The sequence below is a fragment of the Solanum dulcamara genome, chromosome 5, assembly GCF_947179165.1.
Source record: "Solanum dulcamara chromosome 5, daSolDulc1.2, whole genome shotgun sequence".
Lineage (NCBI taxonomy): Eukaryota > Viridiplantae > Streptophyta > Magnoliopsida > Solanales > Solanaceae > Solanum > Solanum dulcamara.
The window spans coordinates 42,839,801-42,855,805 of record NC_077241.1 but is presented as its reverse complement, the minus strand read 5'-3'; the positions used below and the strand labels follow the sequence as shown (position 1 = coordinate 42,855,805).

Here is a 16,005-nt window from a genome sequence, read left to right as displayed (position 1 = left end):
GGCTCAAGCTTCAATTTTCAACATTGCATCCTCTTTACTGCTGTTATAATGAAATTGGAGTCTTCCGTAGTTTTGCAACGTCAACTTAAATCACTCATTGGGTCAAAGAAAAAAGCACAAGATTGTAGGCATATGCTCCTTCATTGCTGGTAAAAGAACATGCCCATATTTTTGGGAAAAACATGTTATGAAATATATGAAAGGCAATCCATTGTTGAGCTTGATCGATGTTTAGCACCTAAGAGTAGTGATCTATATTTTAGATGTGAGCTCACAAGCCTCTATTGGAATGCTATAAATGCTTTATTGGAAGCTTAATTGAGATTTGATAAGTACATGAGCTTGCTGACAATGGTTGAAATTGAACTACAAATAATGTTTTAGAATTGCATGACAGTTGGCTATGACTTTTTTTAATTATTCTGGTATTAAATAAGCAGTTTTTAGTGCAAATTGGAGATGAGAAGTTGGGAAGTTATTGGATGTTCATAAACGGCAAAGTCTTGGAGTTATTTTGGAAATATCTGATCACTTTAGCCTCTTGAGTATTTTCTTCCCGTTTGGTCCTCAACATAGTGGCTTGTTTGCTAAGTTGGTTCTTTCCACAAGCTATGAGTTTGAAACCAATATTAGCCTATCATGTGCAGTCAATATGTGCTTAAAGTTGGAGAATTTTTTTCATTTTGCCTCAAAACCCATATATGGGTTGTTTTCCCTTCATTTTAGGCTCTATGGACTAAATGTTTGAGTGACCCCAAAAAAGGAGAAAAAACAGTTTCTGGCGTCTTACTAACTTATAAGATTGTTGTGAAAATTAGTGCTTTTTGATTATTTATCACACTTTTAGAATCCACAAAAACCATGGTGGTAAAGACCTCCAATTTTTGAAGAATCAAGGAATCAAAAGAGAATTTTGGCTAAATGGAGTTACAAATTATAGAAGCGGGGAAACTTGAGAATAAGGAAATCAGAAATTGGTGCCATGAGTGTTGAAGCTTTGATTTACTATTTGTGCTCTCTTTCACCAGGGATGAGCTGTATTCTTACGGTTTGAGGATCAACTTCGTACCCTTCCTTCGGATAGTTAGCGCTTTGCACGAGATGAGAAAGTGTAGATAGATCCTGATAAGAAGACAAAGATCACATTCCAACTACCATTGACTGGTAATTGCCTCAATGAGATGGATAAGGTGCAAGACCTAAAAGGCAGACTAAGATAGTTATTCAGCTAGGGAATGTGTTAAAAAGCAGTGATGTAGCATCTGAGAACAAAAAAACAGACATGCACACAAAAAGGCTTCCAAGATTAAGATAAGGCTAGACTTTATTAGTTCTATCCCCACGACCCTTACTCTTCTAAGCAGTGTTATCAAAGGCGAAAAGCGCAAAAAAGCTCTAAGGTCCATTGGGGCTTTAAGCACAGAGCGCAAATAAAGTGTGAGTTTTAATAAAAAAAAGGTGCAGAGGGAGAAATATATATATATTTGGTCCAAGACCAATAATTATAAACATGAATGACAAATATATAACCAACAAAATTGAAAATAAAGTATGATAAAGTGAAATATCAATTGTTTAGTGTCACTTTTTCAAAAGAGACACGTTGGAAAGGAAAGTTTACCTTAGCCAGGGCGCGGGAGAGAAGGGCACGCGATGTGGATCAAGTGAAATGCATTAAGGACGAGCATGGAAAAATATTGGTAGAAGAGACTCTCATTAAACAGAGATGACAGTCATACTTCCATAAACTCTTGAATGACGAAGGGGACAGAGACTTTGTGTTGGGAGATTTGGAACATACAGGAAGGCGTCACGATTTTGGGTATTGCAGGAGTTTTCGGTCGAAGAGGTTAAGAGTGCTGTTCGTAGGATGCGCTGGGGAAGAGCAATCGGACCTGACGAGATTCCTGGAGAATTTTGGAAGAACGCGAACTCGGTAGGTTTGGAGTGGCTGACTAGGTTATTTAATGTCATCTTTAAAACGACAACGATGCCCGAAGAATGGAGGTCGAGCGTAATGATCCCGCTATACAAAAACAAAGGGGATATCCAGAGTTGCAACAACTATAGAGGTATCAAGCTACTAAGCCATACTATGAAAGTGTGGGAAAAAGTGGTGGAGATGAGGGCGAGGAGAGGCGTGTCTATTTCAGAGAACCAGTTTGGATTTATGCCGGGATGCTCAACTATAGAAGCCATCCATCTTATGAGGAGACTGGTGGAGCAGTATAGGGAGAGGAAGAGGAAGAGGGACTTGCATATGGTATTCATCGACCTAGAAAAGGCTTACGATAAAGTTCCAAGAGAGATACTATGGAGATGTTTGGAGGCTAAAGGTGTACCTGTGACATACATTAGGGTGATCAAGGACATGTATGAGGGAGCCAAAATCAGGGTAAGGACAATAGGAGACTCAGAGCACTTCCCAGTTGTGATGGAGTTGCATCAAGGATCAACTCTTAGTCCGTTTTTATTTTCCTTGGTGATGGATGGATTGACTCGACAAATTCAAGGTGAGGTGCCATGGTGTATGCTTTTCGTGGATGACATAGTTCTGATCGATGAGACTCGTAGCGGAGTTAACGCTAAGCTGGAGGATTGGAGACTAAAGAGTTTAAGCTGAATAGGACCAAGACAGAGTATTTAGAGTGCAAGTTCAGTGAGACACCTCAGGAGGTTGGCGTGGAAGTTAGGCTTGGTGCCCAGGCCATCCAAAAGAGTAGTTTCAAGTATCTTGGGTCTATCATGCAAAGCAGCGGGGAGATTGGCGATGGCGTCACACATCGTATTGGGGCTGGGTGGATGAAATGGAGGCTCGCTTCCGGAGTGCTATGTGACAAGAAGGTGCCACCACAACTTAAGGGCAAGTTCTACAAAGTGGTGGTTAGACCGGCTATGTTGTATGGAGCGGAGTGTTGGCCAGTGAAGACCTCTCACGTTCAAAAGATGAAAGTTGCCGAGATGAGAAGATTGAGATGGATGTGTGGGCACACCAGGAGCGATAGGATTAGAAATAAGGCTATTCGGGACAAGGTGAGAGTGGCCTCGATGGAAAACAAGATGCGGGAAATGCGACTGAGATGGTTTGGGCATGTGAAGAGGAGAGACAGATGCCCCAGTGCGGAGGTGTGAGAGGTTGGCCATGGATGGTTACAAAAGAGGTAGGGGTAGGCCGAAGAAGTATTGGGGAGAGGTGATTAGACAGGACATGATGCAGTTACAACTTAGCGAGGACATGACCTTAGATAAGAGGGTGTGGAGGACTCACATTAGGGTAGAAGGCTAGTACATAGTCTCTTTATTCTTCACTATTCGTAGGCGCATTTGCGCATTACAATTTTTTGTGCTCTGATTTCTGTTATTTCTGTTATTACCTATACTTTCTATACTTTGATTACTCTATTTTATCTGTGACGCTTTCGTTATTTGTTTTCCCATAACGCTGTTAATTTCTTAGCCTTATCTGACATCTTTTTATGCTTTTATTGAGTCGAGGGTCTCCCGGAAATAACCGTCCTACCTTGGTAGGAGTAAGGTCTGCGTACACTCTATCCTCCCCAGACCCCACGTTGTGGGATTTCACTGGGTTGTTGTTGAGCTTTTATTTGGCGTAAAATAATAGAGCTCTAAATTTTGATTTACATATTTTTCTCGAAAAAGAAAAAGTGCACAGTTGGAATAAATAGTCGTTGCCTCAAAATTTGAAATAAAAAGAAAAATAAGTTTGATCTCCATTATTTCGGGTAAAAACTTTTTAGATGGCTTAAAGCAATGGAGGTGGTCTAGCCAAGTTTCTTTTTTTTTTTAATTTTTTAGATTTGGCTCAATAAAGAAAAAGATACACAATTAGAATAAATATTCATTGTATCTGAAGAAGAATAAAAAAAATACACACTTGGAATTCCATTATTTAGGCTAAAACTTTTTATCTGACTAAAGATAATAGAGTTTCAGCTAATTCTTTTTTAACAAATTTAGCCTGAAAAAGAAGAAACACCCAATTAGAACAAATATCCACTGCACATAAAAAAATAATACTAATAAAGGTAAAATATACTTTCTGTATTAAAAAAAAAGTGAGAAGAAATATACAGTTGGAAATAATAAATAGTTCCAATTAAATTATTTTATGACTGTGTGACAATTAACGATCCTCTCCAGTAGAGAAAGGTTCTCTCTTCATTGTTTTTTTCTTCTCTTACTTGGATTTGATGCACTTGAGCCGAGGGTCTTTCGAAAACAACTTCTCTACCTTCACGAGGTAGTGGTAAGGTCTGTGTATACTCTACCTTTCACAGATCCCACTTGGTGGGTTAACTGTGTATGTTGTTGATGTTGTTGTTGGTCTCTAAACATTGCAATAACTGGAAATTGGTACCTGAACATTCCAATAGCTGATTTATCTGCACTATGCAATGTACAGCTTTGAGCAATTCTGCATCAATTTTGCAAATGAAAAGCTTCAGCAACATTTTAATGAGGTAAGTTGTACTGGTCTAGGATAATGTACCTTTCTAATAAAAGAACTAGAGATCTTATGAATCTTAGTACAAGTATACTATTAAGCCTTTTTGATTTCAGTTTTTCTTCTTTCACCCTTTACTTATTTATATCTATCCTGTTAAATTTTTAGCATGTATTCAAGATGGAGCAAGAAGAATATCAGAAAGAGGTGATCAATTGGAGTTACATTGAATTTATAGACAACCAAGATGTTTTGGATCTAATAGAAAAGGTTCCACACTTTTCTCCTCATAATCTGTTTTACAGAAAATTTCTTGCATGTTATTTCTTACTTATACAGTAGACTCTACTATCAATTTGGTGACGCGACAAATGAAACAGCGTATGCAACTCTATCAGAATGTTTTGGTATACAAGTAATTGATTGATCTTATCATGTGGTTGAGATCTTCAAATTGATTTGTGTAATCTTATGGAGCAACCTACTGCAAGGACAAAATTTTTGTATAAAGTTGTCAGCTGATATCGTACGTTAAAACTTTTTATACCACATATTCATGTAAGAAAGCTTGCAAACTTGGGTTTGCTAAATTTCTTTGGTTTTGTTATGAATTTGTATTACTTGATTATCACGGTGTATATGTTTTATCACTTACTGAAAATTTTAAGCTAAATAAGATTTTGTTGAAGAGGATACAACCATGATACTTTGTGCTTGTATCTCCCACAATGTCATTTGTCACTTGGTGCGGTTCTTAGTTTGGATGGTGAACTTCAAAACTTACTATTCTTTTATTGGGATTTTCTTGTAGTTTCTTGCTCTATGACTTCTGTTGCTACCTGTTGTTTCTTGTGCTTTGGTTATCGCGTTATTTGGCTATTGTTACTGAAACTTGCTTTCTGAATGCTATATAATGCTTTCCCTATTATTTGCTATATCCTCTTTACTTTGTATTTTTCTTTTTCAAACTACTTTGATATGCGTTACTTAAGCCATGGTCTTTCGAAAATCACCTCTCTACCTTCATGAGGTAGGGATATGGTCTGCGTACACTCTACCCTATCCAGACCGTACCTATGGAAATACAGTCGGTATGTTGTTGTTGCTTGCTTGAACTACATGTATTTATTAACTTGAAGGTTCAGTAAGATCAATTTCTAACAGATGTATGGGCATAATTTGCTTCTGAATATGCATCTTTTCCTAACAGATGTACGTGCATAATTTACAACAACGACAAACCTAGTGAAATCCCACAAAATGGGGTCTAAGGAGGGTAAAGTGTATGCAAACCTTACCACCACCTCTTCAAGGTAGAGAGACTGTTTCCGAAAGACCTTGGCTCAAGCAAATCAAAGAAATAATCAAAAGAAAAACATGACAGCTAATAGCAAAGTAGTGCAAAACATAGAGAAAAAGTCCAAAATAATCCCTTATCTTTGGGTTAAGACTCAAAGTCATCCTTGAGTTTTCACATGGAGCATTAATAGTCCTTCATGTTTGCAATATTGGTGCACTTTTGGTCCTCCCCCAAACTTTTGCCTACTTTTTAACATTGATTTTGTCCACAATTTCATGTATGAAATATTCAATTGTTTTTTTATATATTTAGTAGAAATAATAATTTAATGTGAGAGAAGGTGAGAAGAAAAATACCTTGTTCTGTTTAGTAGAAATATTATTGCAGCTATAATTCGAGAGGTTCATCACGTCGATTTCACGTGCAATAGTAACACATTTTCTTTTCTTGCAACGTCATATGTCAATATATTCTTAGTTTAGCTACAATAATATTCCTTCTGAACGTGATGAAGTATTCTTCTTCTCACCTTCTCTCACATGGATTTATTATTACTACTAAATATATATGAAAAGATGATTGAATATTCCATACATTAAATTATGGACAAAATTAATTTTAAAAAATTGGCAAAAGTTTGGGGGAGGACCAAAAGTGCACCAATATTGCAAACATGAGGGACTATTAGTGCTCCATGTAAAAACTCAAGGATGACTTTGAGTCTTAACCCAAAGATAAGAGACTGTTTTGGGCTTTTTCTCTCAAAACATATATGTAAGAAATCGTAACATTAACAACAAGGTGCAGTCACCTAAACACAGTAAATCACAAATGATAATCAAAAACTCGAAACCAAACACTACATGCATGTAGCCCCACCCAGCAAAGACTGGAATAGCGCAGTAATAAGAATACCTCTCAACTACCTACAAACCTTTTACCCTTGTACGCGACCTCCATACCCTCCTAGCTAAGGTCATGTCCTCGGCAAGTTGCAGATGCGCTATATCCATGTATGTGCATGGTTTACCTCTAAAAATGCATCTTCTACCTCAATGCAACTCTTTTGACTATTGTAATAAATAAAGGAGAAAATATTATGGAATTGTGTTGACTACATTATTACATTGAGCCCTTTATATAGACACTACATTATAATCCTTTTCCATGTGGTCATATAATCCTATTCTACCCACTCCCTATCAAGTTGTTCATATAAGTTATATGTATCGAGCTTGATAGAAGTAACTAATACGAGGGCCAGTGAGGGGACTAAGTGAAAATATTTGCCAACTGATCACTTCACAAATTTCATAACAATACCCCCTGAGAGTATCTTTTACCTAACAAAGTGACAATCAATTTCAATGTGCCCTCTCATGAAATACTGGATTTGATGCAATATGAAGGGCCACTCGATTATCACACACAAGTTTCATCTGATTGATTTTTCTAAATTTTAATTCCTTGAGCAACTGGTTGATCCAAATTAGCTCACAAGTCGCTACAAGTCGATGTTCTGCTTTTGCACTAGATTGAGCAACCACATTTTGTTTCTTACTCTTCCAAGAAACCAAATTACCTCCTTTTTGAAACACAATATGTAGATGTAGAGCATGGTTGTTATCGGAAGTGTGAATTGAATCACCGTTGGAAGCTTTTGTGGTTTATTTCATTTTGATTTGTCTTCTATCCGGTGTTATTAAAATCCATCACTTGAAGGGATGAAAGCATGCAAAGCGAGGGATTACTGCTTCATGGTTGAAACCATGCGCTGTAGAGAAGTGTGCGCTTCAAATAATGACGTTCTTAAGTGATCTCTATGTGAAGCGGGTGGTTCATTGAATCAAAACTTTGAGAAGTTGGATGACTAATGACATTATTTTATATTGAATGCTGATTTTTTTTAATTGCAATTTGATTATTATATTACTAAATTCACACGTGTTTGGTAGTTTCTAATGTTTCCTAAATTGTTTGCTTCACTCACACGTTGAGCTTCAAGTCGCATGAACCTAGATGTGTTTTGTGCTTTTCATTTTTGCGCAATTCACTTTAAAAACTGCTCATCTTCACTGTGAAGCTGGACTTAATTCTTTCGACTTACTCAAATGTCGAATGTGTTTTGCAGAAGCCTATTGGGATAATTGCTCTTCTGGATGAAGCTTGGTATAAATACGGCCATGTGATTTCTTAAGTTTATTCTCTTTTAGAAATTATGGTGTAACATCTCCTTATCTTGATGTATTCACCATTGCAGCATGTTTCCTAAGTCTACACATCAAACTTTCACCAATAAGTTGTTCCAGAATTTTCGGGCGCATCCACGATTAGAGAAGGCAAAATTTTATGAAACAGATTTTACCATCTCCCATTATGCTGGCAAGGCATGTCAAACTAAGAGACATTTGTAACCTCAGTTTATGTTCATGAAGAGAATGATTGCTATTGTTACTCATGTTTAAGTGCTTTTTGTGTAGGTCACATACAAGACAGAAACATTTTTAGATAAAAATCGTGATTATGTTGTGGTAGAACACCGTAATCTGTTATCTTTTTCGGAGTGTCCTTTTATTGCTGATCTTTTTCCTTCCCTTGGAGAAGAATCTTCTAGGTCATCATACAAGTTCTCTTCAGTAGCTTCTCGGTTTAAGGTATGAAGCTTATTCTAATGTGCAATTGTTGTCTTCCACATCAATTAACATCACAAGCTAAGAGTTTACAAGTTTTCTTGTCATCATTTGGTGGAACTAAGATAAATCGATTGCTCGCATTGATGCAGGGTGTTCGGCATCTTTTTTAGCCTAAATATGTCATAATTACTCCCCAATGTGGTTGATACACTCTGGTATTAAGTATCACCTCTTTATTTAGAAATTAAAGAGTAAAACGACAGTGATAAGTCGGATGGTGTTTCTATAAATTTCTAGCCAGCCAAATCTTTCAGGGAGTGGATTATAGGAGCATGTGTTGCTAAAGTAGGGTAATATGAATGTTGTGTTGATTCCTAGTAAATTGATAGATTGGCTATGTAAGTGTACGTGTGTCGGGGCAGACATCTTGTATATTCTGTATTGTTGTATACATCTATAGAAAGTAATATTTGTTTCAGCTTTATAGATGAGAGCACATGCATTTACTTGTAATGTGTCATTGGCATACTCTGGTTTGTATAAAAAGCTTTAGGATTTGAACTTTGTCTTCCACAATTCTTTCAATCTTGGCCTTGCGATGTGCATTTTTTCTGAATTTCTGGGACATTGATTTGTAATTATCTCCTGCTTATAGTTACAACTAAATGATTATGTGTGAAGGTTGGTGCTAGGTTGTGCATAAGTACCAACTTGAGCAGCTGTTGTTGCAAAGGTTAGATTAGATATATATAATGTGTTAGACTATGTTGTCTCTCACTTATTCTTCTCTGTAGCAACAACTTCAAGCTCTAATGGAGACACTCAGCACAACAGAACCACACTATATTCGTTGTGTGAAGCCAAATTCTCTGAATCGGCCTCAAAAATTTGAGAATGTCAGCATCCTGCACCAACTGCGTTGTGGGGTCAGTTGATATAGAATTTGTTTATTTCCATATGTCAAATATTTTGGCTCTTCAGAGTTCAGTCATCTTACTGATAAGATATGATTTTTGATTTTTCAATGGAGTTGCTATATGCTATTTAATCTTGGTTTCTTGCATATGTTATTATAGTGGAATGCGTGGCAGCAAAGCTAATCTTGTTTCATGCTTGCTTCTTTGTTTACTTCACATGCTTAATTTTCTTTCATTGTTCTTCATGATTTGCCTATTATTCTCTGATTCTGTCTTGGAATGATATTGGATAGGGTGAATTGTTTTTTCTATCAGTTACCTGCCTGTTTTCTTTTTAGTAGGTTTCTTGTTTTAATATTTTCTTGCAATTTTTCCTGCTTGGTTATCTTTTCTCATTTAACTCAGTTTCAATTCTTAACCTTTTGTTTAGTAGTGCAGTTTGCTTTTGTTTTTTCTTTCGATACTTTCGTTTCCTTGGCACTTTGAATTTATCTCCTCAGCTTCTTTACTTTCCTTGTTTCAAAGTGAGAAGTTAAGTTCCTTCAAAGAAAAAGCTTCAATGAATGTATGTATGTTTGTTATGCCACTTATTACACATTCATTCACTTTGACTAAAGTATGATATAGTGAATTAGGGGTCTCTTTGTTGTATTGATTTATTTAATGAGCAGTGATGTGTCGAACTTTTGGGAAACTGACATTATATATTGCTTTCTTCTGCAGCCTTCATGCCCCCAAAGTCCTTTTTCTTAACCATTTGAAAATAAAAGGCCGTGCATGTGCGTTCTCTTGAATGTAATGTTCTCATTTAATGGTAATTTGATACATTGCAGGGTGTTCTCGAGGCTGTGCGCATAAGTTTGGCGGGTTATCCCACACGCAGAACTTACCATGAATTTATTGATCGATTTGGACTTATTGTTTTAGACATGTTGGATGGAAGGTGGGTTTGCTATAGATTATAACTCTTTTTGGTGAAATTATTTGACCCCCTCTTTTGTATTTTTTATTTTCTGTTTTCTTGCATTGGATTTGTAATGGGATGCTTGGAAACATCAAATATGACCAACAAGCATCTCCATGCATATCAATTCCTTGGTTAGTTTAGCAGAGCTACCAACTTAATGTTTTCTGCTAGTTGTTTGGTTCTGTGACAATTTTAAAATTCAGATTAATATGGCAGTTATTCATCCTAAGTGTGATTTGTGATGTCCAGCTTATGTAAGAAGGAACTTTTGTGTGGCTTGTTCTTTTTACTTGGCATAGTTATCAAAGTTATTGCAGTTAACCTGAAAGAGGGATATGGTATCCAGTTGAATCTCCATTCAGCTGAAAATTCAGATTCAAATGGGAGCCTGTTTATCAAAAGTAGGAATTCTGATGTCTGAGAAGGACATCATTTTGCAGCTTGCCCTTTTTGGTAGGCATAGTTATTATACACATTGCAGTTAATCTGGCAAGGGACGTAACTTAGGGTCAATTATTTTGAATATTGGAGGAAATAATTAACTAGATGAGGGGAAAAAGCAAAAGGCAGAAAACAAGAAATGTAAGTACAAAATATTACTTCATCTAGAATTTGAACACCATAAAACATAGAACAATGTATGAAAAGTTTAGGATAAGAAGTTTCATGTGTTGAATCTTTTGAAAAGACCTGAAAGTACTTGGTATCAAAATTTTCTTACATTGCTAATTTACAAGCAGTGCTGTAAACATTTAACTAATATGGCTTTTACATTGGTAATGTTGCTATTATGGATCATATGAAAGATGAGAGTGAAGCTGAACTTTTTTTGAGTTTGGTTTATCTTGCGTATTGCTGTATCCCAACCAAAAATATGAAAGAAAAACATACTTGCTCAGGTACAAAGTGGAAGTAGGTAGCTGATGATACTTGGATTAATATGTCAGTGGTTCACTGTGCATTTTGTATAAAGCTTGTTTTAGCATAGTGCATGCGCTTCTATCCTTTTCTGCTGGTAGACTATGTAGGCATTGAACTTATCTAGGTGTAGGCCTTTATGTTACTGGGTCAATCCCCTTCTCTACAGACCACTAGCTGCTTCTTTTATGAACTTGTGTTTGTTCCACAATCCTGAAATTCTCTGCTTTCCAGGTTAACCACTTTGACTGGCTTGGACCAATTTTTTATGAGTAGTACTCCCTTTATCTAAACTTGTCGTTTTTATGTCCTTAAGTATGTGATACCATTTCTGTTTTAATGTTTTTCTTTACGAGTTTCATATATCACTGAAGATTCAAATTCATTTAACTAGTAAAATAAACTTTGATTGAATGTTTTACCTATTAAATTATCTTCTCAAGTTATGTTAAACAAAAAAATTAAGTTGTCAGTCTCCCTCACTTACAGTTATTTACCATTCAATGAATGACTAATAAAAGGATCTCTTTATATAACCTTTGCTGTTTATTTTCTCTGCTACTACTTATTTAATATGCACACCAATTCAATATCTAAAACTCTAAGCTGAGTCAAATATTATTGAGATGGATAAACTGATTTGTATTGACTAAGAACCCATATATGCATTATTAGAAACTTAATCGAACAATGACTTTCCACAAAATGCAACCAATCATCTCTACACCTGAGAATTTCATGTGTGCTCCTAAACCGGGCAACAAATATATATTGAAGTTGCTTTATGTTTGGGCAATCTTCTAACATTGGCTTGGCACCCACTTTAATATTTGTCACTTACTAAGAGCATTTTACTGGCTGAACTGGACAGTGTTATGGCATGCCTTAGTTCATCAAAGATTGAAGCATGCAATAGTTGGTGTTTTGGTAATTTAGTTATCTGGTTTTCTATTCGAAAATAAAGGGCGTTGTCACCTTCAACCTAGGACAGAATAGGCCCTGTTTGGATTCTTTTGAAGGCTGGTATAAAACATGAAAGTAGATTTGATTAATTGTAACTAGGGCAACATAAGAGTTTTTAAGAATAATGTGGGATGATGAGATTAAGCTTATCAACATCTGTTGGTGCAGCATATGGCTACTCAACTTTGTTCAGTTGTATGTCCATACATGATCAATAAATAACTGATTTTGCAATCTGCAGTATATCAATATCTAGAAATTTCCCTTTTTGGTAATGAGATATGGTTGTCGTCGTTCTCTTCTCTTATAAAATTTCTAGTTAGATGAACACTGCTCTGCTGCATGACGGAGTGATCTTTCCCTCTTATGAAAGCCGGTATCTCACTTTCAAGGAGAGTCTCGGCGTGGCGGTGTACACCTAGCTCCATAGCTGGGCTAGTCACTGGCTAGAGGGCGACCGACCTACCGGACCGGAGGCAGCCGAGATTTCTATGTTATGTATGGCCGGGCCTAAGGGCATATCGGTTGAAGTAGATTCTTCTTTTGATCAATCAAAACCCCTTCCCAAACTGTACAAGCTTCTTCCAAAGCATACGTACAGGCCCCACCCCGTCTCCACTGGATCTGTTCCCGGGAGTACCCTCAGAAAAAGGAACCTTGGGTTTATATAGTGAAGTACCCTTTTCCATATTCCGTTCTTTCTGGAACATGTTTTGGTGTGATAGCCTCCATTTTTGATGATCTATACAGGTGGAATTAGATATTTGTCCTAATCAGTGCCATTTAAAGAAAGAAATATTTGATTGTTGTGATTATGCTGGGCTAAGTTGTTTTTTAATGTAAAATTAAAGGTAGAGATGCAGGAGAATGCCAGCTGAATGTTTTAGTAACAATATCCTTCATTATAAACAATAATCTTGTTTTGGTTCCTTCCTGCACTGTATGCCAATTTGTATCTTATTACACTTTGTTTGATCTTTAACCTTGCTTCTGTGTCCAGTAATGATGAAAAAACCATCACAGAGAAAATACTGCAGAAACTCAAGCTTGGGAATTATCAGGTTGCTGTAATAAGCTTTAGCACAAACTTTTCAAAGTTTGATGCTCTAGCAGTTGCAAATTGAAATTTGTTATTTTCTGCTGTGAGTTTCTTGAAGTAATGTCATGGTTTTCATTTCTGCAGTTGGGAAAAACAAAAGTATTCCTTCGGGCTGGCCAGATTGGTATTTTGGACTCACGACGAGCTGAAATTTTGGACTCTTCTGCAAAGCAAATACAAAGTCGGATACGGACATTTCTTGCGCGCAGGGACTTCATCTCAAACCGAATGGCTGCAGTCTATCTACAGTCTTGCTGCAGAGGTCTGTTCTCAGTATAATATGTTACAACAAAATTATACTTTGTCTAGAATAGTGCATAGCTGTCTAATTTCCACAATAGAAATTTGCGTGCCTATTACTGCTGCAATAGTTTGCTTTGCTTGTGTGCTTTTGCACATATCTGTAGATCAGAAGGGAACGGTGTTACTCTCTACGTATTCCTAGTTTGAACTTATTATTTTTGATTGAAAGAGATAACATCTCTGTTATATGAAGACCTTATGTGAAGGTGTTTGACTGGGCTCAAAGTTTAAGAAACAAAGGAAGACTTTTGAAATTTATGGTCTAAAATAAACCATAAATATTTGTGTGGCTATAAATCATCTCATTAAAGGTAAAATAGGTATTTTAAAGTTGAATTGTTAATATACAGTAAGTGTCAATTCTTTTTGGGACCGATTAAAAAGGAAAGAGTGTCACATAAATTAGGACAGAGGGAGTATATTGTTAGTTTCTAGTCTAGTGAAGTTGTGGTTTTGGTCTTCCCTTATTCACTACTTTTTGGTTCTTTTTTTTTCCTGGGGAGCGAAACTCTGTTTAGAAGTAATCTTTGATGTATTTTTGTTTTTATATTACGAGTCTTGATATTCATCTAGTTTGACATGTACCTTAGGCTTTGCCACCTCTTAGGATTCTCATAACTTTTTTGTTTTAACTATTCTTTGTTAACGGGATCAATAAATAAAAAACTGCAGTTTAAAGTGTGAACATTTTGTTTGATGCTAGTATATGTGGAATTCTAGTAGGAGGAAATTCAAATCTCTGTTTTGTTCTCGCAGAAATTTAATTAGGTCACTAGACCCTTTCTTGCTCTATTGATTTCCTAAATTTTTTATACAAACTTTTTTTTGCATAACCATGTCAAGAAATGCAAATGTATAAGCAAACAAGAGTCATCTTTTTTTTTTTTTTTGAGAAAGGTAACTGTTTGTATAATCTATATAAACTCAACACCATAACTGGTGCTGAATTTAGAACTTCACATCATCAAAAGAGCAAACCAAAGGGGACTCCTACCAGTTCTGTAATCTTTACACTTTACCAATTAAATCTACTAAATCTCCTAGGCACCCCCCCCCCATAAATTCTGTTTACACCAAAAAAAGAACTAAGGCAATTCATCATAATCTTTTGACTGGAATTGCTAGTATTTTCAAATTGTCTTGAGTTCCTCTTTTTACATATTGTCCACCAAATACATGCTGGGATGATCTTCCCCCAATCTTCCTCTCCATTTCTCTTTCCCACATTCATCCAACGATTCAAAAGATCCATTGTAGAGCTAGGCATAGCCCAATTTATGCCCAAAATGCAAAAGAACATGTATCACAGATTTTTATTGTTGTCTTACAATGTAAGAAAAGATGTTCAGTGCTTTCACCTTCCTGATCACATAGTAGATACCTTGAACAAATCTGATGACCTCTTCTTCGTAGCTTTTAACATGCTCTCCTTGCCACCAGCCAGACAAAACAAGATACCTTTACTGGAATTTTTGTTCTCCAAATCAGTTTCCACTTTTCATGGAGCTATTATGATTCATGAACTGATAAACTGATTTTACTGAGAAATTACCGTTGTTACTGAGCCTCCATGTGAGTCTATCTTGTTGCCCTGCATTTCCGCCAAAAGTTCCTATAACTTGGATCATGGTAATAAGACTTTCTACTTCCCAATCATTCAGAACACTCCTAAAGGTAAGGTTCCGCCCTTGTTGATCCCAAACTTGGTTTATCAGGTTGTGAGTTCCTAGGTGATATAATTTGGCTGTAGATTTCTAGGATTAACATATCTTCCATCCTCCCAATATTCTACAGTTTGTTAAGTGGAAACTGATGGTGTTCTTATGATCATACTGTAAAGTGAAGCCACATACAGCCAAAGGGCTGAGTCATTTTCTAGTCAGCCTGATTTGTTTTTGCACTGTCCCTTTGAAGTAAAATTCAGTCGTATTGTAGCTTGAGTATGGACATCATTTAGTTGTCACAACCTGATTTATTTCTCCAAGCTTGTTCGGTGCGCTGTTTAATGAGAACATATGCAACAATTAGTAGCATATTTCCTCCTAGATAAAGATGAAGGGATGTGCTCTGATATTGTAAATTGAAGCAGCTTTATTAAAAAAAGCGAAAAGGGTAAAAAATGCTCTTAAACTATGTGAAATTGAACAAAAATGCCCTAAGTTAATAGTTTGGTCTAAAAATGTGCTTCTTGTCAATAGTTTGGTCCAAAATGCCCTTATTATTACTTAATGGGTCAAAAATGCCCTTTTCCAAATATATATTTAGACACATTCTTTTACATACCAGGATTTTTTAAAATCAGAAAATGCTTATCCCACTTCAATTCGGAAATGATTAAGAAATAAAAATATTTTCTATTTTATTAGGAATTTTTTTATCGTGATCTAAATGAAAATAATGATGGGATTATTATGATCTTATTTATATGGAGTGATTCTAT

General features: G+C 36.1%; 1 protein-coding gene across 3 annotated transcripts in view; it reads left to right on the top strand.

Annotated features, from left to right (window-relative positions):
* Positions 1–16,005, top strand: part of LOC129889165 (myosin-15) — a 56,252-nt gene that overhangs the window by 23,407 nt on the left and 16,840 nt on the right. For 2 of the 3 annotated variants that reach the window (XM_055964358.1, XM_055964361.1), the window contains 9 exons: positions 4,424–4,481; positions 4,634–4,735; positions 7,897–7,934; positions 8,026–8,152; positions 8,246–8,419; positions 9,193–9,324; positions 10,149–10,258; positions 13,164–13,224; positions 13,347–13,524. In XM_055964358.1, the coding sequence (XP_055820333.1) occupies positions 4,424–4,481; positions 4,634–4,735; positions 7,897–7,934; positions 8,026–8,152; positions 8,246–8,419; positions 9,193–9,324; positions 10,149–10,258; positions 13,164–13,224; positions 13,347–13,524 (980 nt within the window). The remainder of the gene's footprint in view (positions 1–4,423; positions 4,482–4,633; positions 4,736–7,896; positions 7,935–8,025; positions 8,153–8,245; positions 8,420–9,192; positions 9,325–10,148; positions 10,259–13,163; positions 13,225–13,346; positions 13,525–16,005) is intronic. The other variant, XM_055964360.1, reaches the window with a different exon arrangement.